This window comes from Artemia franciscana, chromosome 14 (assembly GCF_032884065.1).
Source record: "Artemia franciscana chromosome 14, ASM3288406v1, whole genome shotgun sequence".
In the NCBI taxonomy this organism is placed as follows: Eukaryota; Metazoa; Arthropoda; class Branchiopoda; order Anostraca; family Artemiidae; genus Artemia; species Artemia franciscana.
Window position 1 is genome coordinate 2,661,534 of NC_088876.1, and position 27,286 is coordinate 2,688,819.

The window sequence follows — 27,286 nt, forward strand, 5'->3', positions numbered from 1 at the left end:
GAGTAAACCGGGAGTCATCCAAGGGTTTAAAACTCCGATTTTTTTTGCCGACGGCGCAAAGATATTTTCTTCTTCTCCAGTTCTTGAGTAAACCGGGAGTCATCCAAGGGTTTAAAACTCCGATTTTTTTGCCGATGGCGCACAGGGTCTCAGGTTTGAAGTACTGCAGGCTTAACTGAATCATAAAACTAATCAAAACGCACATCAAAATCTGGCACACAATCAGACTCATTCCACACTTGTTGAAACAAAAGTAGTTTTGAAATTAGCAGGTTCTTTTCGGAGAAGTGATAAGAAAAACTTATTAATCGAACAGTCCTTCTTTGTCCCATTCGAGGGTTCTCTGTCCTTATCTAATTCGGTACCATTTAAGTCGCCAATTTATTTTATCTCATTTATTAACGATTAAAATTCATTTTTAAAGAGCTAGGCAAATTTCCAAATTTGGCTAAAAAGATATCAAAATGCGCAAAAACTATTGGTGAAGAAAAAAATAATTATAAAAATTAATTAAAATCAACAATTTATTCTTTTTATTTCATTCAATTTATTCAGTCAATAATTTTAGCCAATTTATTTTATGCCATTTATTTACGAATGAAATTCATTTTTAAAGAATTTGGTAAATTTCCGCGCAAAAACATTTATGTGAAGACATAATTAATTATAATATGTCTTATTACATATTATATGTAATGTAATATGTAATAAGAAATCGTAATATAATATCCGAAATCGGATTACATATTATATAATATGTAATATAATATCGAAAGTGTATTAAAATACATTTTCGAATCCTACCACTAGTTTTAAAATTGCGGCCAACTAACTGCAACACAAAACAACCAGAGGCCAACATATCTGTACCTGCTCTTCTTCCACCCCTACTTATTCGGAGCTTTGCTCCTTACTACCTCCCATGAAGCACTTGTAACGTTTAAATCCTTTCTTATGAACAGCCCACCCCAGTTGACAATATCTTACCAGACGTTCGGCCCAAAAGCATAATTTTATGATAGCCAAAATGGCATAGTTGCCAAATGGATAGCAAAAATAACCAAATGGATAACCAAAATAGTCAAATCAATAGCCAAAATGGCTAATACGACATTAGTTCATTAGCCAAAAAAGGTTGTAATTTATTCCTCACTATCGTCAAGGCTAGATAAGAAAACATTAAGGTCATTTTGTACAATTTTGACTGTTTAACCTTGGATGGGGACCCTATATAGCATCGATATTTTGCTCCGCAAGATTTCCAACTGCAATATTTAACGAAAGAAAAGAAAAAGCCCATTAGAGATTGGGAGACTATCGACTTGAGAGCAAAATCGTCCTATTCCGTAAGAGGCCAAAGCTTTAGAGTTCTTCTGTCAGTTAGCATAGTCTTTTCTGTTTTTTCGCATGGTCTATGTGTACACTCCTAATCGGCACCTCACCACCTTTATTGGGGTAAAATTTATCCTACGAGCGAATTGTTAATATAGTTAGTAGCAGAAGAAAAAAACCAAGCTGATACAATTTTTGGAACTTGACTACGAAACATTCAAAAAGAGCGTCAAAAATCTTTCATCTTGTTTTTCTCGGAATGGCTTTACGAGCAGTAGAGTAACTGGTCATAAACTGGCAAATAAAAAAAGTTCAGATAAAATATTTTAAACTACACAAAATTAAAACTTCTAAAAATGTTCCCAGTGGCCAAATTAGTGTCACCTCGCCAAATTAACTGGAAATTCCGAATCTAAAAACTGGGTCCTAGAGAATCTAAAAACAGGGTTTTAATTAGAGACATCCAATACGGCAGTCCCTTCTGTTGTACCAATTCTGGTACAACAGAATTGGTACAAGTTGTTGTACTTCTGTTGTTCTGTTGTACAACGACAAAATACAAACCAAAAGCCTGAGATTACCTCTGTTTCGACGTGTGTTGTGCCAACAAGTTCTTTTTGAGTAGCCAAAATAGTGCTCACTAGTTTCCCGTGATTGCTGCCATCGTTCAAATCTGCATGTTCGGGCAATACAATATCCAAAGGATCCTTAAAGAAAAAACAATCAATAACGACCGAGTAAAACAAATTCAGTTGCTCTCACTCCTTAGGGTACATCTTTTACCCCAAGCTCACGGAAGGGTAATAATGCGGTGGAGCATACCAGACAGCGACACTTTTCAAGATTTTTCAAAAACTATAAAGTTTTTCAGACTGTATCACAATCTCGTCAGTATTGCGAATAAACCGTCAAAACATATAAGCAAGATTCATTAGTTGCGTTTGACAAAGCCAGTCGTCCGGAAAATTCAAATATTTTAGCTTATTTTTTACTGTTTTTTCAACCCCATTTCATTTTTTTAAGAGGTAACCACTAGTTCCCATTTTACGACAGTCACTGCCGCTCAAATTTGCATGTACAGGTAATACAATAGCCAAAGTACCAAAGACACAAAAATGAAACTTGTTTTGCTGCTTCTAGACCCACCTTAGATCTATACTTACCAGACAGTTGCAATTTTCTGGGATTTTTCTTTTGGCTGTTATGTAATTATAAAGTTTTTAGGGCAGTTCCCCATTTTCGTCTGTGTTGCCACTTTTAACCGTCAAAATATATAAGTAACATTAATTAATTATATTTGACAATGGTTTTCGTCCGTAAAATTCAGACTTCGGCAACCTTTTAATTTCCAAAGATAACTATACCGTCAGAGGGAAGCTATCACTTCTTCAGCTGTTTTATGCCATGTTTTGGCTTTATTCTTTGCTGATTTTTCGACCCCGTTTCCTTTTTTTAAAATGGCAACCGCTGCTATCAAAAACTGCATAATTGGATTTGTGAGATTTTTTATTAAAAATTGTATTCCCATATTTTCCTAGTTTTTTTTATAATATATTTGGTTGTACAAGTCCAAACTTAACCAATTCGAAAAATCAGGTTTAATCTCTACCATCCTCGGTACTTCAAAGAGCAACTAAACTTAATACAACTACATACAACCGAAAAATCAAGTTAGTCTCTATTATCCTCGGTACTTCAATGAGCAACCAAACTTAATACAACCAAATACAACCGGTTGTATAACCAAAAAATCCGGTTTTCAGATATTGGTTTCTGAATTCATTTATTCACACTCCTTGGGGTATATCTTAATATGATTGTCTCCGTCATTCAAATCTACAAGTTTGGGCAATATTATATCCAAAGGACCCTTAAAGAAAAACCAATACAATTAAGGCAATGTAAAACAAAATTGGTTACTCGTACTCGTTGGAGCATCCCAACACGCTATTTATCAAAAAGCAACATTATTTGATGGTCAAGGATAGATGACAGTACGGGACAACCAGTCTATGAGAGGGGTGTAAAATAACCAGAAAAACTGAGTTGAAAATTTTTTTGAAGACTGAACGTCATATATCTAGTATTACAAACATATAGTGTCGATAAATTTTATCGTGACCTGAAGCATTTACCCACACGAGTTGATACTGCTATTATTGACAATGAACATCAGCACCAAGCCACCTGAGGCCAACACAGCTCCACACAGTCCTCCTCCATCCCGATCTATTCAACCCCTCCCTCTTTACACCTTATCAGGAAGTTCCCGTTTCCCTTAAATCTTTTCTTATGCCATCTTCCCACCTGTAACAGGGACGATGTGCTTTTCGTTTGGCCTTAGACTGTTCCAAAAGGACAATATTTTGTAATTTGCCACCCTTCATCCACAGAACATGCCCTAGCCATCTCAACCTGTCCTTCGATATAGCCCAAAAAGAAGGATTGAATCATACTTTTTGTACAGTCTACTGTTTGAAAGACGTGTTAGACACAGGAATGCACATGCATTAAACCTACCAGCGTACCTGTAAAGCCTATCAGTTGATACGAATTCAGAACACGCTAGCTAAAATAAACCATATTCTTGACAGCAGAATAAAGGTTGGAGTAAATAAATTTTAGCCGTACTGACCAAGGGGTTGGCACGCAGGAGCGATTGGAGACACTTCCTTTCTGCATGCGGAGGACACACTTTAATTAAGAACTTACCACTAATTAATTAATTTATTGATTAATTTATTAATTAATTTATTAAGGACTTACGATCGGAAAACACTTTCTTTCCGCATGCGGAGGAGACAAAATTTCTTCTGTCCTCCGTGTGGAGGACACTTTCTTTCTGCATGCGGAGGACCCCTTTCCGATGGGGGTATCGAAATCAAATGCAGAGTAAGAGGCTCAATGTTTGGGTAGAGCCGGGACCAATTTAACTCTAGCCTATTGTAGATAGTACAGTATATGTAGGATCAGGCTTGTTATCGCATAAGAAGTCATTCTGGCATGGTGATAATTATGAAAAATCCTGGTGAAGGGGATACGGGGTGTATTGGACAATTCAACTTCTTTTTTTTCAATTAAACACAGAAATATTTCAAAAAAAATAATAAAAACAATTACGTTATAGCGGAATTGATTATTAAGAAACTTCTGGCTATGTAAGTGTGGCCTGTTATTCTATTCAATTTTGTTGTCATTTTTTCATTAATTAATTAGACCAGGGGGGGACTTTCGTTGACGAAGGTCGCAATTGAAGGTCGCAAGGCTAGTCGCATTGAATAAAGAAGGGTAAATACAAATATATTTGTTTTGCTTTATCCCATAGGTGGTTATCCACTGGAGTCAAGTTTTATCCCATTAGTCTGAGAGGTCAGCTAGCAGGATCTCGGGAGTTAAAAAACCAGGAGCTGTGAAGAGTAAGTTCTCCTTTCCAGGAGATATAGTGCTGCATAGAAGTATTAAATATGTATATGTGGATAGGTAGATGTAGCCTATTGTAGATAGTAGTGTGTATGTAGGTTAAGGCTTAATGTTTTTTTTAAAAGAATCAAGAATATCAAAGTAAAACATTTTATGCTCCCTGGACCCATCTAAGGTCTATTCATTCACACTCTAAAACCCCGATTATCTAACATTTATCAATTAATTGTTTCAAGATTGTGAAATTCTAAGGGAAGCTTCATATTTTCATCTGTGTTGCCACATTGAAGAGTGATCTAAACAAGCGAAACTAATTATTTAAATTTGACAAAATCTTTCGTCCGTGCAAATTCCAAAAATTCTCAAAAACAACACACCTTTAAATGAATGCTACCTTCTCAAGGTGTTTAGTGTCATATTTTTGGCTTATTTTTTGCTGACAGAGGTCTGGGATGGGCAGTCCCCCCGCGTCCCATTGCAAATTGTGCCCCTGTCAGGATCTTGGAAGTCTACTTTTCTTTTTCTAAAGTTGGTATTCTGAGCTAAAGTTCTTTTTCCTAGTCCTAGTCCGCATTCCAAGCTCCTGAAAATTTCTTCATTCTGGTGATTTTAGGCGCCAAATAAGACTTATTGCAGTCATAGCGTTGGTGTGGGACCGTCACTCAAGAGGACAGAATCTTTTAAATCAGAAAGTAAATCAGTTTTTATGTTAAACATTAAGTGTTAGTCAACACTTTCCAATTTTGTCCATCAGGTGAACTCTTTACATTCTCGATTCCCAGAGTTGGTAATTCCTAGACAATAAATTTTTGGATCTTAGGAGGGGGCGAGTGGACCTCAAACTTTAAATAGAGGAAAAGGACAGAGGTAAACCAGAAGATACTATGTATCTAGGGTATCAAAATGGTACATGTGCAAAATCTAGGGAGCGAATGATGGGGATTTCCCCTCCCTTTTCCGCCTACAATAATTCAAAATTTGAGGTTCATTTGGCTCCTGAAGTGTCACTGAAAGATTCGAATTGATTTCCCCTTCTATGTTGAAGATATTGAGATACGCTTTTTTGATAACCTTGAACTGCAGTATTTTTGGATATCCCTTGCGATGTAGACGCGACAACTTCAAATTCACATGGGGGCTACTACTGCAAAAAATTTTCGATGGACTGAAGGCCATATTTTTTTCATCCCCTCCCATCTGACTCAAAATTTGAAATCACCTTGTCTGCTAGTCCTAGTTTCTGCAAGCGTCTCCTTTCGAGGACAATTAGTACTGTATGTTACCGATAAAAAAAAAAGAACAGAACTTTTGGTACCAGAAACTCAATTTTGAAATATATATGGTACTTGGATTGTATAAAAAAAAATTACAGCACAAGAACTCGACCAGATGTTTTCAAAATTAAAAAATCATTTATAAAAGTTCTCCTGCATGACCCTTTTTTTTGGCCGAAAAAAATTTTTGATTAGTGTTTTAGAAAAAAAAATAACTTTTTTTTTTTGAACAATCATACAGTATTAATGCTACAGGAGAACAACTGTTTCAGATTCGGAGAGAATTTTATTCAGAGAATCATCAGTAACATAAAGAAAAAAGGAGAAAGAAAAAATGTGAAAAATACGACAAAAGAAGAAAGAGGAAAAACTTTTCTTCAGCCACTTATGAAATATTTATTTATTTTTATTAAAATATTCATATTTATTTATAATAATATTTATTGATTATTATCATTTATTTATTTTTCATTAAAATATGCCTTGAAAAACAGGGCCAATTAGTAACGCACATTCCAAGACAGCTTTTTTAACAAAGCACAAACATATGATTATTTGATTTTTCCTGAATTTCAACATATTCGTCACGGTGCAAGGCTGTGAATGTAGGACTTCCTCTTTTTTATCCCTAAACGTGTACAGAGCCTAAGATCTATTATCGGATGAATAAAATGTCAGATTCTTTTGTCGAATTTTCTCATGAATTTTAGTTTTTAAGAGTACTCTCCTCCACTATATTTAAAAGAAAGAAGGGTAACTACGAAAATTTTGAATCATTGCCTTAAATTTCAGGCATTAATAATTACATTTTTGTTCAGAATAAAATCTACTCTAAATACACATTCAAATTCACATGAAGGCTACTACTGCCAAAACATTTAGATGGATTGACGGCCATGTTTTTTTCCTCCCTTACATCTTACTCAAAATTTGAAATACCCTTGTCTGCTAGTCCTAGTTCTAGTTTCCATTCCTAGTTTCAAAACATTCATCGACCAAAATGTTTTTCGTCATTTCCAATATTAACTGTTATTTTATGAGATTCATTATGAAACGATCAAATTAAGTTTTAATTAAGTGTTTTGACGGTAAAATCCAAAATAAGAAAAAAAGAATTTTTTCAATGGACCTATAGGGCTTTAATTTGTTAAAAGATTAATTTTAATAAAAGATTAGAAAATGGTTTGTTTGTCTTTTAATTAAGTTTTAATTTTAATAAAAGATTAGAAATTGGTTTGCTTGTCTTTTAATTAAGTTTGTCGTTTAATTAAGTTTTAATTAAGTGTTTTGAAGATAAAATCCAAAATAGCAATGTTTTAAAGCAGTATATCAAATTAAAATAAGCAATATACCTCTTCTGCTGCTTTTATAAGCCTCTCAACCTCATCCAAGTCTACGCCAATAGCTTCTTCTGCTTCTTTAACCGGTGATTTCTGGATCAAAATTTCTTTTTTCTTTTCTTCAGATGTTAGCCTATAAATATATTAAAATTTTACACACTAATTAACAAAAAATTATAACGAATCTATACTATAAAATATAAAAAAAGGCTCAAATTGCACTGCCGTTCACAGCAATATGGATGTCCCTCAATTTATGCAGATTATTTAGTTTTTAAATATTACCCACTCCTTAGTATACCGGAAAGACGTAAAAATATTTGAGGAAACTTAAAACACAAAATAACACAAGGAAAAAATCATATTAAACTGAAAGAACAAAAAACTTTTGTGGGTCATTTTCAAGGTTACAATATTAATACAGTCAAATCTTAGTAAAGTTAATACAGTCTTACAAAAATTAATATTTTCATGTTTAATCTATATATATTTTTCAGATTTATTTTTACGTAAAAACCGTTATATAGATATTGATCTGTTGAAACAATCAAAACAGTTTATACATTCCTCTTAATGCAGTCAAAACAGTGTCCAGTTGTTGTTGTTTTTTTTGCACCAAAATTATAAAGTAAACTGAGAAAAACATCGGAAAAAAGTTTTTGTTCCTTTCAAAAGTTGCTTAATAATTTGTTTAATAGGCCTATAAGCCTATTTTTCAAGATTTAGTTTAATTTTCAGTTGAATTCAATTACTTAAGCTTCGAGCTTTAATTAAATCTAAGTTTAATGATTTGCTTACTATATTTGTTTAAAATAAATTATTTTAAACAACTTTTTTCGGTAAATTTCGGTGAAACAGACGAATTTAGGCTATAAATTTTTACAATAATGCTTTTAAATCAGTCAAAAAAGTTCTGAAAAGATTATAAAATTAACTGAAAAAAATATCGGAAAGAAGTAATTGTTCCTTCGAGAAATCGTTTTATTATTTGTTTATTGTATATTTTACTATTACCATATTATTATTTGTATTATTTATTATTTGAATAATATCATTATAATTGTATTATTCTACTATATAATCATTATTTTTTTAATAGGCCTATAAGGCTTTTTTTTCAAGATTTAGTTTAATGTTCAGTTGAATTTAATTACTTAAGCTTCGAGCTTTAATTAAATCTAAGTTTAATGATTTGTTTACTATATTTGTTTAAAATAAGTTATTTTAAACAACTTTTTTCGGTAAATTTCGGCGAAACAGACGAATTTAGGTTATAAATTTTAACAATAATGCTTTTAAATCAGTCAAAAAAGTTCTGAAAAGATTATAAAATTAACTGAAAAAAATATCGGAAAGAAGTAATTGTTCCTTCGAGAAACCGTTTTATTATTTGTTTATTGTATATTCTACTATTACCATATTATTATTTGTATTATTTATTATTTGAATAATATCATTATAATTGTATTATTTTACTATATAATCATTGTTTGTTTAATAGGCTTATAAGATTCTATTTATTAAACATTTAATTTAATATAAGGCTAAATTTAATACAATATACAAGATTTAATTCACTACAATATTAATTATTTGTTTAATACTTTTGTTCAAAATAATTTATTTTAAATAACTTATTTCAGAAAAAAACTGAGAGATTTCGATATTAAATTTCAGTAAAAACTAAACCAAACTCCTGGCAGCACTTAATCCCCCCCCCCCTACTGAGAAATGATCCCCTCCTCCGTTTCTTCACTTTTTATGCCGGTAAGCATATGAATGCCATCTTTTATTCATATGCTTACCAATCTTTTTATCTTATCCTTTTATTCACATACAATCTTTTATATTAAAAAGAAACTTCATTTATGCATTAAGAGGGGGTGAATCATTTCACAGCCCTCACACAATTGGCTTAGTCTGAAATATTCCTGGGAATTAAGGAAAATTATAGACTGATTTCTACCCCTTCCCACTACACTTTTTTAGTTTTCATGCGCAAATTAATATTCCCTACAGAATTGTTTCAATACATCTATGGGGCTTTACTTTGTTAAAAGTATAATTTTAATAAAAGATTAGAAATTGGTTTGTTTGTCAATTCAATTTGTTTAAAATGAGTTTTGGTTTTCTAGATACATTTTGTATGTTTTTAGCTGGATTTCAAATGTATCTCAGCAATTTTTCCATTCACGGTTTGGTACTATATTCTTTTCAACTTCATTTTTAGCAAACAATTTTTGTGTGCATTATCTCTTGAAAAATTAATTTTAAAGTATTCAAGGGGTTTTCTAGTACAACTTGCGATTTTAGAAAAATAATCGAAGTTTATCTACCACCCTATAGTCAAACGTGGAAGCAGGAAAGGCCTTCATCCCCACCTCACCCCCCCCCCCAAAAAAAACGTCAATTTTTCTAAAAATCTTCCCAATGATTATATTTTTCATAAAATTTGTCCGTTTTTTTAAAAAAATTTTCGACCTTGTGCCCCTTAAAGAGAAATTACTGCGTTTGGGGCCTTTCTACATGTTTATATGTAGTAATCATTCTTAATTCAGTCTTAATAAGGAAATTTCTGGCGTTAAAGAGAGTACAAATTTAATCAAAGAGACTGAAACCAAATTATCCACCAAAAACTTTTACAACAATAACTAAATAGAATTAACCTAAAATACCCCCAAACTGAAAGGGATAGCTGGTCATCTCACGGTATTGCCATAAGAATCGATCCCAATATGATTTTGCCTTGTTTTTTTTCCTTTTTCCAACGTGGATCCCCCTCGAATGAAATTCCTGTGCTCATACATAGATACATAGCTTATTTCCAATAGTTTTTATTATTTTTCTTAAAATTCTGGCGCTGCAAAGAAGACTCATACATAGATACATAGCTTATTTCCAATAGTTTTTATTATTTTTCTTAAAATTCTGGCGCTGCAAAGAAGACTCATACATAGATACATAGCTTATTTCCAATAGTTTTTATTATTTTTCTTAAAATTCTGGCGCTGCAAAGAAGACTCATACATAGATACATAGCTTATTTCCAATAGTTTTTATTATTTTTCTTAAAATTCTGGCGCTGCAAAGAAGACTCAAACATAGATACATAGCTTATTTCCAATAGTTTTTATTATTTTTCTTAAAATTCTGGCGCTGCAAAGAAGACTCATACATAGATACATAGCTTATTTCCAATAGTTTTTATTATTTTTCTTAAAATTCTGGCGCTGCAAAGAAGACTCATACATAGATACATAGCTTATTTCCAATAGTTTTTATTATTTTTCTTAAAATTCTGGCGCTGCAAAGAAGACTCATACATAGATACATAGCTTATTTCCAATAGTTTTTATTATTTTTCTTAAAATTCTGGCGCTGCAAAGAAGACTCATACATAGATACATAGCTTATTTCCAATAGTTTTCATTATTTTTCTTAGAATTCTGGCGCTGCAAAGAAGACAAGCTGAATTATACAAAGAATTAAATTGAATTATCGCCCAAAATCGCTGATACTGCAGTATCAGCTAAATTCTGTATTCATTTTTTTCATAATCATAACGCAGAAGTGGGGCACTTATGACAGTTTGATCTCAGGTGACTTCGGCAAAGAGAACGTGTAACAAAAACAAAGAGAACGGGTAACAAAAACAAAGAGAAAAAAGAATCTCAAGATGAAGAAAACAAACGCGAGACTACGGCCAGTAGAAGAAAAAGACAAACCAAAACGACCCGGATATTTCGCCTGTATAGAACAATGCGTCTTCAACTCTAAAAAGCTAAATGCCATTAGGCATTTGCGCTGTTTGTTTAAATGGTTTTATTCTTGTTGTAAATAAACATGCATCTATCTATCTATCTAACCTGAAATTAAATAAAATCTAAAACCAAGAAATAAAAACGGGTAATTTATATGATTTGGTTAATCGGCAAATATCCACCACAAATCTCAAACGGAATTTGATTTTTAACATAATGATTCGGCAAGCGCATCAGACTTAAATATGAAAATTCTCCGCAATTCATAATAAACCTTTTTTTTCAAGAATTATTCAAGGCCAAAATCTGGTCTGAAAAAATTAGGCCTAGATCAGTTGGGGAAATCCTGGGTTGGTTGGCTTTAAAACGGTAGAACTATTGGGGACAGAAATAGTTTCCTTTACCCTCCCCTGAATTTTGAGCATCTGAAAAGACATATTTGCTGAAGTTCGAAGTGCTGAAATTTCTGAAAACTTAAATGCAAAAAAGTACCAAGGACAGTGAAAATGAAATCTAATTGTTGGTATCGGTTAAGTGGGAATTTACATAGTCATTTTTACATAGTCATTTTACATAGTCATTTACATAGTCATTTTTACATAGTCATTTTTAGCTGTAAGCCATAACCATATACTAAATGCTTAAAGTACCAAGGACAGTGAAAATGAAATCTAATTGTTGGTATCGGTTAAGTGGGAATTTACATAGTCATTTTTACATAGTCATTTTACATAGTCATTTACATAGTCATTTTTACATAGTCATTTTTAGCTGTAAGCCATAACCATATACTAAATGCTTAAAGTACCAAGGACAGTGAAAATGAAATCTAGTTGCTGGTATCGGTTAAGTGGGAATTTACATAGTCATTTTTACATAGTCATTTTACATAGTTATTTACATAGTCATTTTTACATAGTCATTTTTAGCTGTAAACCATAACCATATACTAAATGCTTAAAGTACCAAGGACAGTGAAAATGAAATCTAATTGTTGGTATCGGTTAAGTGGGAATTTACATAGTCATTTTTACATAGTCATTTTACATAGTCACTTACATAGTCATTTTTAGCTGTAAGTCATAACCATATACTAAATGCTTAAAGTACCAAGGACAGTGAAAATGAAATCTAATTGTTGGTATCGGTTAAGTGGGAATTTACATAGTCATTTTTATATAATCATTTTACATAGTCATTTACATAGTCATTTTTACATAGTCATTTTTAGCTGTAAGCCATAACCATATACTAAATGCTTAAAGTACCAAGGACAGTGAAAATGAAATCTAATTGTTGGTATCAGTTAAGTGGGAATTTACATAGTCATTTTTACATAGTCATTTTACATAATCATTTACATAGTCATTTTTACATAGTCATTTTTAGCTGTAAGCCATAACCATATAATAAATGCTTAAAGTACCAAGGACAGTGAAAATAAGATATGACTGTTTCAATTGGTCAGGTGGAAATTTACATAACCCTACACATCTTAAAAAATTAGGAAAAATCATAAATTTAACTTTTAATGAAAAAGTAGTCCATATACAGTTATGCAGTTTTCGCAGTAGCGGGTGCAAAAATAAAAAATAAACATGGGTAAAAATTAGTAAAAACAAGCTAATAAGCAACACTGACGAAAAAAAATCCCAACTCCACAAGTATTAGGTCTATAACCCTAAGTCCTAATAAATTAGGAAAAATCATAAATTCTATTTTTAATGAGAAAGTTGTCCATATAGGGTTATGCAATTTTCGGCCGATTGCCAGCTTAAGAAGCCATAGGTTTACGCCGTTACAGTTTACAATTTTAATTATCTATTTTCAAGGTTCAGGGTGGCAACATCAACGAAAATGTAATGTTGCCATAAAAAAAAACTTTATATTTAAAAAAAAAATCTTAGAAAACAATATTTTTCAAGTATGAATCAATCTAGAATGGCTCCAGGGGGGGGGGCAACATTTTTTTTATATTGATGCCCTTGCAAGGCCATATCCAGAATATTTGCTTTGATGGATATTTTCGGTAAGGATGAAAAAAAAACTTTTAAAATACATAGAAAATTTTTCAATATGCATTTTTTACGATTTACAACCCATAAAAATTTTCAGGGGTAGTAGGGGTTCAAACCTGGATTCCACCCCCTAGATACAACCTTATGCCCTTAATACTTTCAAACTTTATAAGCTAATGAAGGCAAAGCAAATAACTTCAATCAATTTAAATTATAAATTAATAAAACTAGTTTTACAAAACGGTAAAAAAAATATAGTGACGAGATATCCATTATGTTCAAACTATCTCTTTTTGTTCTTCATATGATACTGACACAACTACAGGTGAACGATTCCATTAAATATATATTAGGTAAATATCAAAGAATCCTTGGCCTTTGCCGATTTACGGCAGGAATTAGGATGATTTAGAACAACAGAACGTAGCAACGTTAAAGAAAAAGCGATACTGGCGTAAAAAGTTTACAATTTTTAACCAAAAGAGTAACCATAGAAAATTACAGTCTTCGGATATGAACTGGTCTAAAATGGGTACAGGGGCAAAAAATCGTGTGATGTCCTTGCTACTTTAAAGACTTGATGGAAGAATACCCAGTCTTTGACTTTTAATAAATTCTGGCCTTTTATCTTCGACATTAAAAGTTTCCCCAAGAGGTAATGGAGATTGTCTGATGTCTTGTCTGATGATTTCCCTTGAGGACTAAATGCCCTTGCTACTTAAAAGAAAAGAGAAATACAAAAAGGAAAGATATACAAAAGGAAAGAAATGCACAAAGGACAACAAAAAAGAAAGCTACCCAGCATCCGGTAGATTTAAATCCATGGATCCTTCGACAGGTTCTGGTTTCGAAATCTGATCTAGAAAATGACTTGATGGAAGAATATCTAGTCTTTGGCTTTCAGTAGATTCTGGCCTTAGAAAGTATGGCTTTTTATCTTCGACACTAAAAATTTCTCTTAGAGGTAATGGGGTGTGGAGTCTTTGCTTTACAGAAACAGGACGATTGGCTGATGATTTCCCTTGAGGACACTAAATGCCCTTGCTACTTTAAAGAAAAGGGAAATACAAAAAGGAAAGATATACAAAAGGAAAGAAGTACAAAAAGGATAACAAAAACGAAAGCTACCCAGCATCCTGTATATTTGAATTCATGGATCTTTCGACAGGTTCTGGTTTCGAAATCTGATCGGGAAAATGACTTAATGGAAGAATAACTAGTCTTTGGCTTTCAATAGATTCTGGTCTTAGAAAGTATGGCTTTTTATCTTAAACACTAAAAATTTCTCCAAGAGGTAATGGGGTCTGCTGTCTTTGCTTTAAAGAAACAGGACCGTTGTCTAATGATTTCCCTTGAGGAGACTAAATGCCTTTGCTATTTTAAAGAAAAGGGAAATACAAAAAGGAATGATATACAAAAGGAAAGAAATACACAAAAGATAACAAAAAGGAAAGCTACCCAGCCTCCGGTATATTAGAATCCATGGATCCTTTGACAGGTTCTGGTTTCGAAATCTGATCCGGAAAACGACTTGATGGAAGAATATCCAGTCTTTGAGTTTCAATATATTCTGGCCGTACAAAGTCTGGCTTTTTATCTTCGACACTAAAAGTTTCTCCAAGAGGTAATGGGGTCCGGAGTCGTTGCTTTGCAGAAACAGGACGATTATCTGATGATTTCCCAGGAGGAGACTAAAAACAGAGAAAAAGAATCCATTATTACATAGAAAAATAAAATAATTTTGAAAATAACTATAAAATTAAATAATTAAAAAAATACAAAATATGAAATAGTTAAACAGAAGTTATAAAAAACAAGAGCTAAGAGCTTATATGGCACTTGTGACGAGGTCGGAAGAGCCAAGAGTCAAGAGCTCATATGGCATGAGCTCTAGCGAAATTCTAAGAATCAATGAATTGATTTAAAAGGAAAATCAAAGGCTTAATTCCAGTCGAGAATTAAAGTAACAGAGCTCTGGGACACGAGGTCCTCTTAAATATCGAATTTCATTAAGATCCGATCACCCGTTCGTAAGTTAAAAATACCTCATTTTTTCTTATTTTTCCAAATTAACCATCCCCCACTCCCCCCCCCCAGATGGTCGAAGCGGGGAAACGACTATTTCTAATTTAGTCCGGTCAGGTCCCTGATACGCCTAACAAATTTCATCGTTCTAGCTTATCTGAAAGTGCCTAAACTAGCAAAACCCCGGACCGACAGACCAACAGAATTTGCGATCGCTATATGTCACTTGGTAAATACCAAGTGCCATAAAAACTATGCTAAAACAAATATAAACAATAATATAAAGACTACAACTGAAAAGCGCTATAACATAAAGGCTATAATAATAATTATATAAATAAATAAACAAATATAAAATATAATGATTAAATAAAGGCAAAAATACAACGGTATAAAGGGCTATGATATAATATAAAGGCTACCTTGGTAAATTTAATGATAAAAAAATAAACACAACATATGTTAATTTAATAGAGGCTATAATAAAACAATACAATAGCTTTATCTATCTTCTATATATATAAAAATAAGTTGTCTGTCTGTCTGTGGATGGATCAGGTGACGTCACCTGAAAAAACTGGATCAGGTGACGTCAAAACTGAAAAAACTAAAAAAAGGCAAAAACTACAAAAAAAACTAAAAACTAATAAAAAAAATAAAAAAGCTAAAAAACTAAAAAAAACTAAAAAAAGGCAAAAACTACAAAAAAAACTAAAAACTAAAAAAAGCTAAAAAACTAAAAAAACTAAAAAAAAGGCAAAAACTACAAAAAAAACTAAAAACTAATAAAAAAATAAAAAAGCTAAAAAACTAAAAAAACTAAAAAAACTAAAAAAAGGTAAAAAACTAAAAAAACTAAAAACTAAAAAAAACTAAAAAAAAAGGAAAAAACTGAAAAATAAGCTAAAATAAAGGTAAAAACCAATAAAAAACTAAAAAAAAAACTGAAAAAACTAAAAAAAGGCAAAAACTACAAAAAAAAACTAAAAACTAATAAAAAAAGTAAAAAAGCTAAAAAACTAAAAAAACTAAAAAAACTAAAAAAAGGTAAAAAACTAAAAAAAATAAAAAATAAAAAAAACTAAAAAAAAGGAAAAAACTGAAAAATAAGCTAAAATAAAGGTAAAAACCAATAAAAAACTAAAAAGAAAAAAAGGAAAAAACTAAAAAAATTTTCATCTAAAAAACTAAAAAAAACTAAAAAAGGTAAAAACTAAAAGAACTAAAAAAGAAAAAAATAAATGACGAAACTCAAAGAGAAAGCGACCAGGACAAACGGAATGTTCGATTAGCAATCAACAAAGCACCGGGACACAGGGAGTATAAATGACGACCAGGACATAAGTAAAAAAAAAAAACTATCTATATATATAAAAATAAGTTGTCTGTGGATCTGTGGATCGTGGATCAGGTGACGTCACCTGAAAAAACTGGATCAGGTGACGTCAAAACTGAAAAAACTAAAAAAAGGCAAAAACTACAAAAAAAACTAAAAACTAATAAAAAAAATAAAAAAGCTAAAAAACTAAAAAAACTAAAAAAAGGCAAAAACTACAAAAAAAAACTAAAAACTAATAAAAAAGCTAAAAAACTAAAAAAACTAAAAAAAAGGCAAAAACTACAAAAAAAACTAAAAACTAATAAAAAAAATAAAAAAGCTAAAAAACTAAAAAAACTAAAAAAACTAAAAAAAGGTAAAAAACTAAAAAAACTAAAAACTAAAAAAAAACTAAAAAAAAGGAAAAAACTGAAAAATAAGCTAAAATAAAGGTAAAAACCAATAAAAAACTAAAAAAAAAACTGAAAAAACTAAAAAAAGGCAAAAACTACAAAAAAACTAAAAACTAATAAAAAAAGTAAAAAAGCTAAAAAACTAAAAAAACTAAAAAAACTAAAAAAAGGTAAAAAACTAAAAAAAAAAATAAAAAATAAAAAAAAACTAAAAAAAAGGAAAAAACTGAAAAATAAGCTAACATAAAGGTAAAAACCAATAAAAAACTAAAAAGAAAAAAAGAAAAAAACTAAAAAAAATTTTCATCTAAAAAACTAAAAAAAAATTAAAAAAGGTAAAAACTAAAAGAACTAAAAAAGAAAAAAATAAATGACGACACTCAAAGAGAAAGCGACCAGGACAAAAGGAATGTTCGATTAGCAATCAACAAAGCACCGGGACACAGGGAGTATAAATGACGACCAGGACATAAGTAAAAAAAAATTAACAAAACTAAAAAGAAGGTAAAAACTACAAAAAAACTAAAAAGAAAAAAAAACTAAAAACTAATAAAAAAACTAAAAAATCTAAAAATCTAAATAAACTAAAAAAGAAAAAAAAAGGAAAAAATAAAGGAGAAAAACAAAACTAAAAAACGAATGTATATACAGACCGGTACACCGGGATACAAATGACGACCGGGACACAGGGAATATAAATGACGACCGGGACACAGGGACACAACTACAACGGGGACACCGGGGGAAACAGGGGGATATAAATGACGACCGGGACAAAAAAACTAAAAAGAAAAAAAAACTAAAAACTAATAAAAAAACTAAAAAATCTAAAAATCTAAATAAGCTAAAAAAGAAAAAAAAGGAAAAAAATAAAGGAGAAAAACAAAACTAAAAAACGAATGTATATACAGACCGGGACACCGGGATACAAATGACGACCGGGACACAGGGAATATAAATGACGACCGGGACACAGGGACACAACTACAACGGGGACACCGGGGGAAACAGGGGGATGTAAATGACGACCGGGACACCGGGACAGGGAATGGTCGATTAGCAATCACCATCAACAAAGCTCAAGGGCAATCATTAGAATCATGAGGTATAGATCTGAATACAGATTGTTTTCCCATGGACCATTATATGTTGCATGTTCAAGAGTCGGTAAACCTGACAATCTATTTATATGCAAAGACAATGGGACAGCAAAGAATGTTGTATATTCGCAAGTTTTACGTAGTTAAAACCATATATATATATATATATATATATATATATATATATATATATATATATATATATATATATATATATATATATATATATATATATCTATATTCACAGGTGGGACATAGGGACACAACTACAATGGCGCGTAACTATTATGGCGCGTAACGACTTACGCGCGCGGGGGGGCTTGGGGGGGCGCGAAGCGCCCCCACCAACTAGGTGTTGGGGTGGCGCGAAGCGCCACCCCAACAGCTAGTAGTTTATAAATATCACTTTGAAAAGTTGTTAACCGGTTTAGCTCCCCCTTCCCGAAATTTTTTTTCCGACTCGTAGAAAACTAAAAAAAACGATTTGTTTGCGTTTTGTAAAGTTTTTGTGGGTAGCCCCCTTTCCCCATCCCCCCGAACAAAAGTCCTAGTTACGGCACTGCCTGAACACAGAACTGATGTGAGTAAACCTGAAGACTAATCCAAAGGACCCCACCATCCACGGAAGTTTAAGCAGAAAAATCCCCTTTTTGGCGGTTTCAGAATGCCCCCCCCCCCTTCAGCTTTGTGCATAATAAATGGACAAAAAGAAGAGGGAGGAAAAAGTGAAAAAAGAGAATCCCTCCTCCTAATAGAAGAGGATGGAAGGGTCAATGGGTTTTTCTAAAAGAGATGGGTGTTAAAAACTTGAGTAATTGCATTATAAGGCACTTTTTCTGGGTAGGGAAATCTAACAATCTCTTGTTGTTAGATTCTTTTTTAGTGTTTTTTTTTCTGATGGCTACTTAGGTGTTTCAGAGACCACACTGCTTGACCGCACACTCTTTGCAGGTTTGAACAATGTTAATAAACTCTTAAGCTTATGCACAAACTTCACATCTTCATCTTCCGTGCAAGAAAAAATCCTCTCTACACTCAAAATATCAGTAGTGGCTGAGGAGATTCCTTCGAGGAAGAGGGGGGATGGTGATACTTCTAAACGTGAGGTTCGAAACCTTAGATTCTTAGACATATTAGCATGTTTTGCCCAAGTTCTTCTAAGAAGAAATGCCGACGTTCCAAAAGACCTTTTCAAATATAATTTACTACCTGGCTACATTTTGATAAAGAACGATTTTGAAATAATGGAGGCTATATTTCAGGCTATAGATATTTTATAATGGAGGCTCGTTATGGTGTTTAGAAAAAGTGTTACCCGGAAATGCGGTATACTTGCTCGATTTGATGGCCTGGACCATTTTCTTTTAAGATGTCAGGGGCTAAAAGAGGTAAGAGGGAGCTTTCTTGGAATGGGTGGTTATAAGCCCCTTTTGTGAATTTTAGTCGACGTAAAAATTAAATATAGTAACAGTGGGAATTTGGTCCGGAAAGGTCTTATTATTCGCAAGTCGAGTTTTATATGATTTAGTTTGTTTGTTGTTTGTTGGTGTATATGTAAGTATACGGCTTGAAAAATGGCTTTAAATACAGTCATTCATATTAGAATATACGGTTTTTTTTGTAGCCTTACTGGAACTTAGCGTTTCTTCTTAAAAACATACAGCCTTATAATCTTTGCACTGTCATTTTTATTTTTATTTCTATCTTGCAATCTAAATAAAGAGAGTAGCTAGTTATTTTACGACACAGCCATAAGGTATAGCTTCTAAACACCGAAAATACAAATGGTTGATTTTCTCAATTATCAAAAACATAAGCAGCGACAAACAAAATCGTGACAGTTTTTCACAAGGCACTTTCTTCTATTTTGTTGGTTGTTTATTTTATAAAGTTAACTGTTGTTTTATAAAGTTTTTGTTTTATATGTTTTATAAAGTTAAGAATTGACTTCTGTATTTAGAGTCAAATAATTTCAAATTCATTACTCTATGCTAAGTATGTCAAAAAAAGTAAACGAAAACTACCTTGCTCGATTCCTCTCTGTTTCCAGTTATGGTCTCACAAAAGTTATTTTCTGGCACAGCTATTTTTCCATTCACTTCCTCTTTATTTTTCTCTTTCTCGCCATTTTTCTGTTCAATCCCACTGCCCGCTTCTGTTTTCACTTCATCCAGGATTTCACAATTTATAGTAGGCTTCACAACGCTATTTTTTCTTTCGTCAATTTTCCGCTCATTACTCAGCAATGGTTTTGACGTTTTGTGGATCTTTATTGGCTTTTCAATTATTACTTTGGGTTTGTTCGAAGCATTCCTAGTTTCTAACACCTTTTTACCTTGGTTCATTTTAATATTCAGGTTCTTTTTCGTATCTGTATCACCTAGCAACACTGTCTTTTTACTGACATTTGTAGATTGCTTCTGTGTCGTCTGATTAGCTATTTTTTCTTCTTTCCGTGGTTTATCTTGTCTTATAAGCTTTTCTTTACTATCGTTCCTATTCTCACCTTTCTTTGCTTTATCTTTAATATCAACCTTATCATTTTCGCCTTTTTCTTTTTTTATTTTTTCTTCGTCTTCCACTATTATGGCTATCGTCGTGTCCTCTTTCCTTCCTATAATCTGAAAAACAATTTCTTATATGGGGCAAATTTTTAAAACAAACATAAAACTCTTTAACACTAAAATATTATACGAAAACTAAAATCAAAACTTAAAAATACTGAGTCTTGATGGAAAAAGAAAGGCTTCTTGCATAATAAACATCTTTTCCCAACCAGGAATTTTCCTAGCAAAATATTTATTACACAAAAGCAATGAGCTCAGGGATGTAACGCAGAGCGTAAAGGCTAGAGGCCCATTACCCCTGCAACCTGAAATTTTAAGATTGTACTATAGTCTACAATTCTCCAAGAGCTTTGCCTATTCTTTTAATTTTTCCATAAGCTTCAAATGCCATGCGTGGCAGAACAAGTGGCGCCATGTGATGTAGCGTAAACGTAGAGAAGAGTTATAATTATTACAATTCTTGAAGCAAACAGACTATCATCTTGTAAGTTTTAAGCAATTTTTTTTTGTGTGTGTCAAATATAAATATAGCTTTTTGTATCAAATTTAAATGTTACATAACAAATATGAGGCCGACTTTTTAGATAAATTGTTTTACCTTAAATGGATGCAACTAATGGAACATCAAATATGTAAGTTTATTTGCTTAGTAATTTCTTTGTTCTTATAAAGCTTGGTATTGGCCAAATTCGGTAAAAACATAATTTGGTAAAAATACAAGTTCCCTAGGAAATCAACATAGACTATTCTTATAGGACACAAACAAAGCTAAATTTAAAAAAATCAAATGCACAGTTTAAAATTAAGTTCCATAAAAGCTGTCTCTTGGTTTTTTCAAACGGCTGTTTAAATGCTACACGAATTTAGCAATTAAACAGGACAGGAGGGGTGGCAATCGAAAGGGTTGCGAACAAATCGACAACTGAAGCTGAACAGAAATCAATATAATTCTGATAAATCAAAAATAATAATTGACCATTTTTACCCGAAAAGTTAGAAATATAGAAGCCTTACCAAAAGAAAAAAAATGCAATTTGGAATTTTTCTCTGACTGAATTAAGTACCCGATATCCGATTATGGTATACACAGACGACTGGTGTGACTTAAAAATAGGCAATGAGGGGGGGGGGTGAATATATGGTAATATTATCAAGGTTAAAAACACGTCACAAAATTCCAAAAATCGAAGCGAAAAAAATAATCGAATTAAAAGATTTGTTCATGAATTGTACAAAACATTGTTTTAGATAAACTTCTCAAAACCTTTCAAAATGTTGAATTCTTTCCAAAAGAAGGGAAATACAACTTGGATTGTCCCTGACTGAATTAAGTATCCGATATTCGGTTAAGGTATATACAGATAACTGGTGGGACTTAAGATAAGGCAGTGGGGGGTGCATATACTATAACATTACCAACATTAAAGACGTGTCATAAAATTCCAAAAATCAAAGCAAAAAAATAATCGAATAAAAGATTTGTCTATGAATAGTACTAAAACATTTTGTATTTTAGATAAGCCTTTCAAAGCTTTGTTAAGAGAAACAACACAATTTTGTTTTAGCTGATTTCCAAACTTATTTGATTGTGTTTTTCTTATTTATTCTTGGAAGGGGGAATATAGGTTTCAGTATATAAGACTAACACAGTTGGATCGTTTTTTTTTTATCTACTGTCTTAAGGGGATTCAATACTTTAAAGAATCACCCTATCTCACTCATTAAAAACACTTTTATTTTGTGTGGGCAAACTGAATTGACTCGGCGGTCTTGCCATGACTTGTAGAGCTTGGAGAAGAAATCAGAACAAATGAAAGACAATATTTTACTGGAACTTAAGTAATCAGTAAGTATAAATCTAAATATATATATATATATATATATATATATATATATATATATATATATATATATATATATATATATATATATATATATATATATATATATATATATATATATATATATATATATATATATATATATATATATATATATATATATTTATATTTATATTTATATATATATTATATATATATATTTATATTTATATTTATATATATATATATATATATATATATATATATATATATATATATATATATATATATATTATATATATATATATATGTATATATATTTATATTTATATATATATATATATATATATATATATATATATATATATATATATATATATATATATTTATATTTATATATTAGGCATTTTTTCTTTATACAGGACAATAGATACCAATTGACCAATTGAGTAGACACAAAACGAAACTATCAGACATTTCACAAAAATGTGGGGGTAAAATAACCAAACTTCCCCATCCCTTAATATAAAAATATATAGCCGAAATTATAGAAGTCCAATGCATTCTGTCACCCGTTATTTGTCTTTGAGGCTATGAAACCGGTTTTCGTATATCGCACGTTATCCTTATTATTCATAGCAAATTATCCTTAGCATACTTTCATCCCCAGACCTACCCTCAGGGGCTGCGTGAGAATGCCAGATGCTATTTGCATAAGTAAAATGCAAAGGCTTTTAGCATAAGCGTTTTCACTGCCTGAAAACACACATGTTTGATCCCATATGAAAAAATATGAAAATCATGACTTAGATACCTAATTAACTAATAAAGCCAAAAAAAAAAAATCAATTTTAAGTGCCTTTTAACGTCAAAAGCACTTGAAAATTCCAACAAATAGTTCTTCAACTTTTTTTCTCGCTTTTCTTTCAAATTTTAAAAATTAGAAAGACCACTTTATGCAAAAAGATAGAGATGTAACCATGGAGCGCAAAACAAGAAAGTTTTACGTTTCATAAGAAACACCAAATATATTTTTTTATTTATTAAAAAAATATTTTTATAAAAAAAAAATTCAATTATAAATGCCTTTTAAAAACAAAAGCGTTCAAAAATTCCAACAAATAGTTCTTGAACTTTTTTTCTCGCTTTTCTTTCAAATTTTAAAAATTATAAAGACCACTTTATACAGAAAGATAGAGATGTAACCATGGAACGCAAGACAAAAAAGTTTTACGTTTCAAAAGAGACACCAAATGTTTTCTATTTTTGTAAAAAAAAACTCAATTATAAATACCTTTTAACGTCAAAAACGTTCAAAAATTCCAACAAATAGTTCTTAAACTTTTTTTTTCTCGCTTTTCTTTCAAATTTTTAAAATCAGAAAGACCACTTTATGCAGAAAGATAAAGATGTAACCATGGAACGCAAAACAAGAAAGTTTTACGTTTCATAAGAAACACCAAATGTTTTTTGTTTTTTTTATTTTTATAAAAAAAATTCAATTATAAATGCCTTTTAAAAACAAAAGCGTTCAAAAATTCCAACAAATAGTTCTTGAACTTTTTTTTATTTGCTTTTCTTTCAAATTTGAAAAATCATAAAGACCACTTTATGCAGAAAGGTAGAGATGTAACCATGGAACGCAAACCAAAGAAGTCTTACGTTTCATGAGAAACGCCGAATGTTTTTTATTTTTATAAAAAAAAAACTAAATTATAAATGCCTTTTAACGTCAAAAGCATTCGAAAATTCCAACAAATAGTTCTTAAACTTGTTTTCTCACTTTTCTTTCAAATTTGAAAAATTAGAAAGAGCACTTTATGCAGAAAGGTTGAGATGTAACTAAGGAACGCAAAACAAAGAAGTTTTCCGTTTCACGAGAAACGCCGAATGTTTAATTATTTTTATATTTTTATAAAAAAAAAACTCAAATATAAATGCCTTTTAACGTCAAAAGAATTCAAAAATTCAGACAAATAGCCCCAAAACTTTTTTTGTTCTCTTTTCTTTCAAAGTTGAAAAATTATAAAAGACCACTTTATGTAGAAAGGTAGAGATGTAACCATGGAACGCAAACCAAAGAGGTTTTACGTTTCATGAGAAACGCCGAATATTTTTTATTTTTATATTTAAAAAAAAAAATTATAAATGCCTTCTAAAGTCAAAAGAATTCACAAATTCCAAGAAATAGTTCTTAAAGTTTTTTTTATTCGCTTTTCTTTCAAATTTTAAAAATCAGGAAGACCACTTTATGCAGGAAGATAGAGATATAACCATGGAACGCAAGACAAAAAAGTTTTACGTTTGAAGAGAGACACCAAATGTTTTTTATTATTATATTTTTATAGAAAAAAAAAACTCAATTATAAATGCCTTTTAACGTCAAAAGCATTCGGAAATTCCAACAAATAGTTCTTAAACTTGTTTTCTCGCTTTTCTTTCAAATTTTAAAAATTAGAAAGACCATATTATGCAGAAAGGTTGAGATGTAACTAAGGAACGCAAAATAAAGAAGTTTTACGTTTCACGAGAAACGCCGAATGTTTTTTTTATTTTTATATTTTTATAAAAAAAAGCTCAATTATAAATGCCTTTTAACTTCAAAAGAATTCGAAAATTCCAACAAATAGTTCTTAAACTTGTTTTTTCGCTTTTCTTTCAAATTTGAAAAATTATAAAGACCACTTTATGCAGAAAGGTAGAGATGTAACAATGGAACGCCAAACAAAGAAGTTTTACGTTTCATGAGAAACGCCGAATATTTTTTATTTTTATATTTTTATAAAAAAAAAACTAAATTATAAATGCCTTTTAACGTCAAAAGAATTCACAAATTCAAACAAATAGCTCCAAAACTTTTTGTTATTCGCTTGTCTTTCAAATTTAAAAAATTATAAAGACCACTTTATGCAGAAAGGTAGAGATGTAACCATGGAACGCAAAACAAAGAAGTTTTACGTTTCATGAGAAACGCCGAATATTATTTATTTTTATATTTTTATAAAAAAAACTAAATTATAAATGCCTTTTAACGTCAAAAGAATTCACAAATTCAAACAAATAGCTCCAAAACTTTTTTTATTCGCTTTTCTTTCAAATTTGAAAAATTATAAAGACCACTTTATGCAGAAAGATAGAGATGTAACCATGGAACGCAAAACAACGAAGTTTTACTTTTCATGAGAAACGCCGAATGTTTTTTATTTTTATATTTTTATAAAAAAAAAAACTAAATTATAAATGCCTTTTAACGTCAAAAGAATTCACAAATTCCAACAAACAGTTCTTAAAGTTTTTTTTTTATTCGCTTTTCTTTCAAATTTGAAAAATTATAAAGACCACTTAATGCAGAAAGGTAGAGATGTAACCATGGAACGCAAAATAGAGATGTTTTACGTTTCATGAGAAACGCCGAATATTTTTTATTTTTATATTTAAAAAAAAACTAAATTATAAATACCTTTTAACGTCAAAAGCATTCACAAATTCCAACAAATGGTTCTTAAACTTTTTTTTTCGTCTTTCATTAAAACTTGCACAATTATAAAGACCACTTTATGCAGAAAGGAAGAGATGTAGCCATGGAACGCAAAACAAAGAAGTTTTACGTTTTATAAGAAACGCCGAATGTTTTCGCATAAGTGAAACAGGAAATTTTGCGTGAAAACGAGCATGTTTGATCCAATGTTAAAATAGAAGTATTATAATTTTAGTGGAAACTCAAAAGGACTTTCTTGGTTTCCTAATATAATAACACAATAAAACAATAAAAAAAAGGGAGCGGAACCTAAAATCTTGGAAAACACTTAGAGTGGAGGGATCAGGATGAAACTTGGTGGGAAAAATAAGCATAAGTCTTAGATACGAGATTGACATAACCGGTACGAATCTGCTCTCTTTGGGGGAGTTTTTTTAATTCTAAAAAATTTAAAATCAGAAAAATTGAGGTATTTTTAACTTACGAGTGGGTGATGGGATCTTAATGAATTTTAATATTTAGAAGGACCTCGTGACTCAGAGCTTTTTATTTTAAATCCCGACCGGCATTATGCCTCTGATTTTCCTTTTAAAGCAATCTATTGATTCTTAGAATTTTGCTAGAGCTCATACCGTATGAGCTCTTGATTATATGAGCTCTGATTTTGGAAAAATCAGAAAAATTGAGGTATTTTTAACTTAAAAACGGGTGACCAGATCTTAATGAAATTTGATATTCAGAAGGAACCCATATCTCAGAGCTCTTATTTAAAATCCCGAACAAATCTTTTGACATTAGGGAAGTTGGAGAGGGAAACTGGAAATCTTGGAAAACGCTTATAAAGTCCTAGATACGTGATTGACGTAACCGGACTGGATCCGCTCTCTTTGGTGGAGTTTGGTGGTGGGGTTCAGTGCTTTGGCGAGTTTGGTGCTTCTAGACATGCTAGGACGACGAAAATTGGTAGGCGTGTCAGGGAGCTGCACAAATTGACTTGATAAAGTTGTTTTCCCCGATTCGACCATCTGGGGGGCTGATGGGAGATGAAAAATCAGAAAAATTGAGGTATTTTTAACTTACGAGTGGGTGATGGGATCTTAATGAATTTTAATATTTAGAAGGACCTCGTGACTCAGAGCTTTTTATTTTAAATCCCGACCGGCATTATGCCTCTGATTTTCCTTTTAAAGCAATCTATTGATTCTTAGAATTTTGCTAGAGCTCATACCGTATGAGCTCTTGGCTCTTTTGACCTCGTCACAAGTGCCATATGAGCTCTTAGCTCTTGTTTTATTATTACTATTCTTAAAATTTGAAAAGTCCTGAAAACTTTTATTCAAAAAGGTATGAACCTAGACATGAAACGCCTAGTAACATAGTAAGTAGCACTTTGGTTTCCTAACCACTATTATAATAAAAA

General features: G+C 31.2%; 1 protein-coding gene across 1 annotated transcript in view; it reads right to left on the minus strand.

The window, feature by feature from the left end:
- The window catches only part of LOC136035179 (TRAF3-interacting protein 1-like), a 60,059-nt gene that overhangs the window by 16,046 nt on the left and 16,727 nt on the right, over nt 1-27,286 (minus strand). Inside the window, exons 5-8 of the mRNA XM_065716751.1 lie at nt 20,026-20,622; nt 14,604-14,836; nt 7,379-7,499; nt 1,914-2,039 (exon numbers count right to left, since the gene is read on the minus strand). Coding sequence (XP_065572823.1) covers nt 1,914-2,039; nt 7,379-7,499; nt 14,604-14,836; nt 20,026-20,622 — 1,077 coding nt within the window. The remainder of the gene's footprint in view (nt 1-1,913; nt 2,040-7,378; nt 7,500-14,603; nt 14,837-20,025; nt 20,623-27,286) is intronic.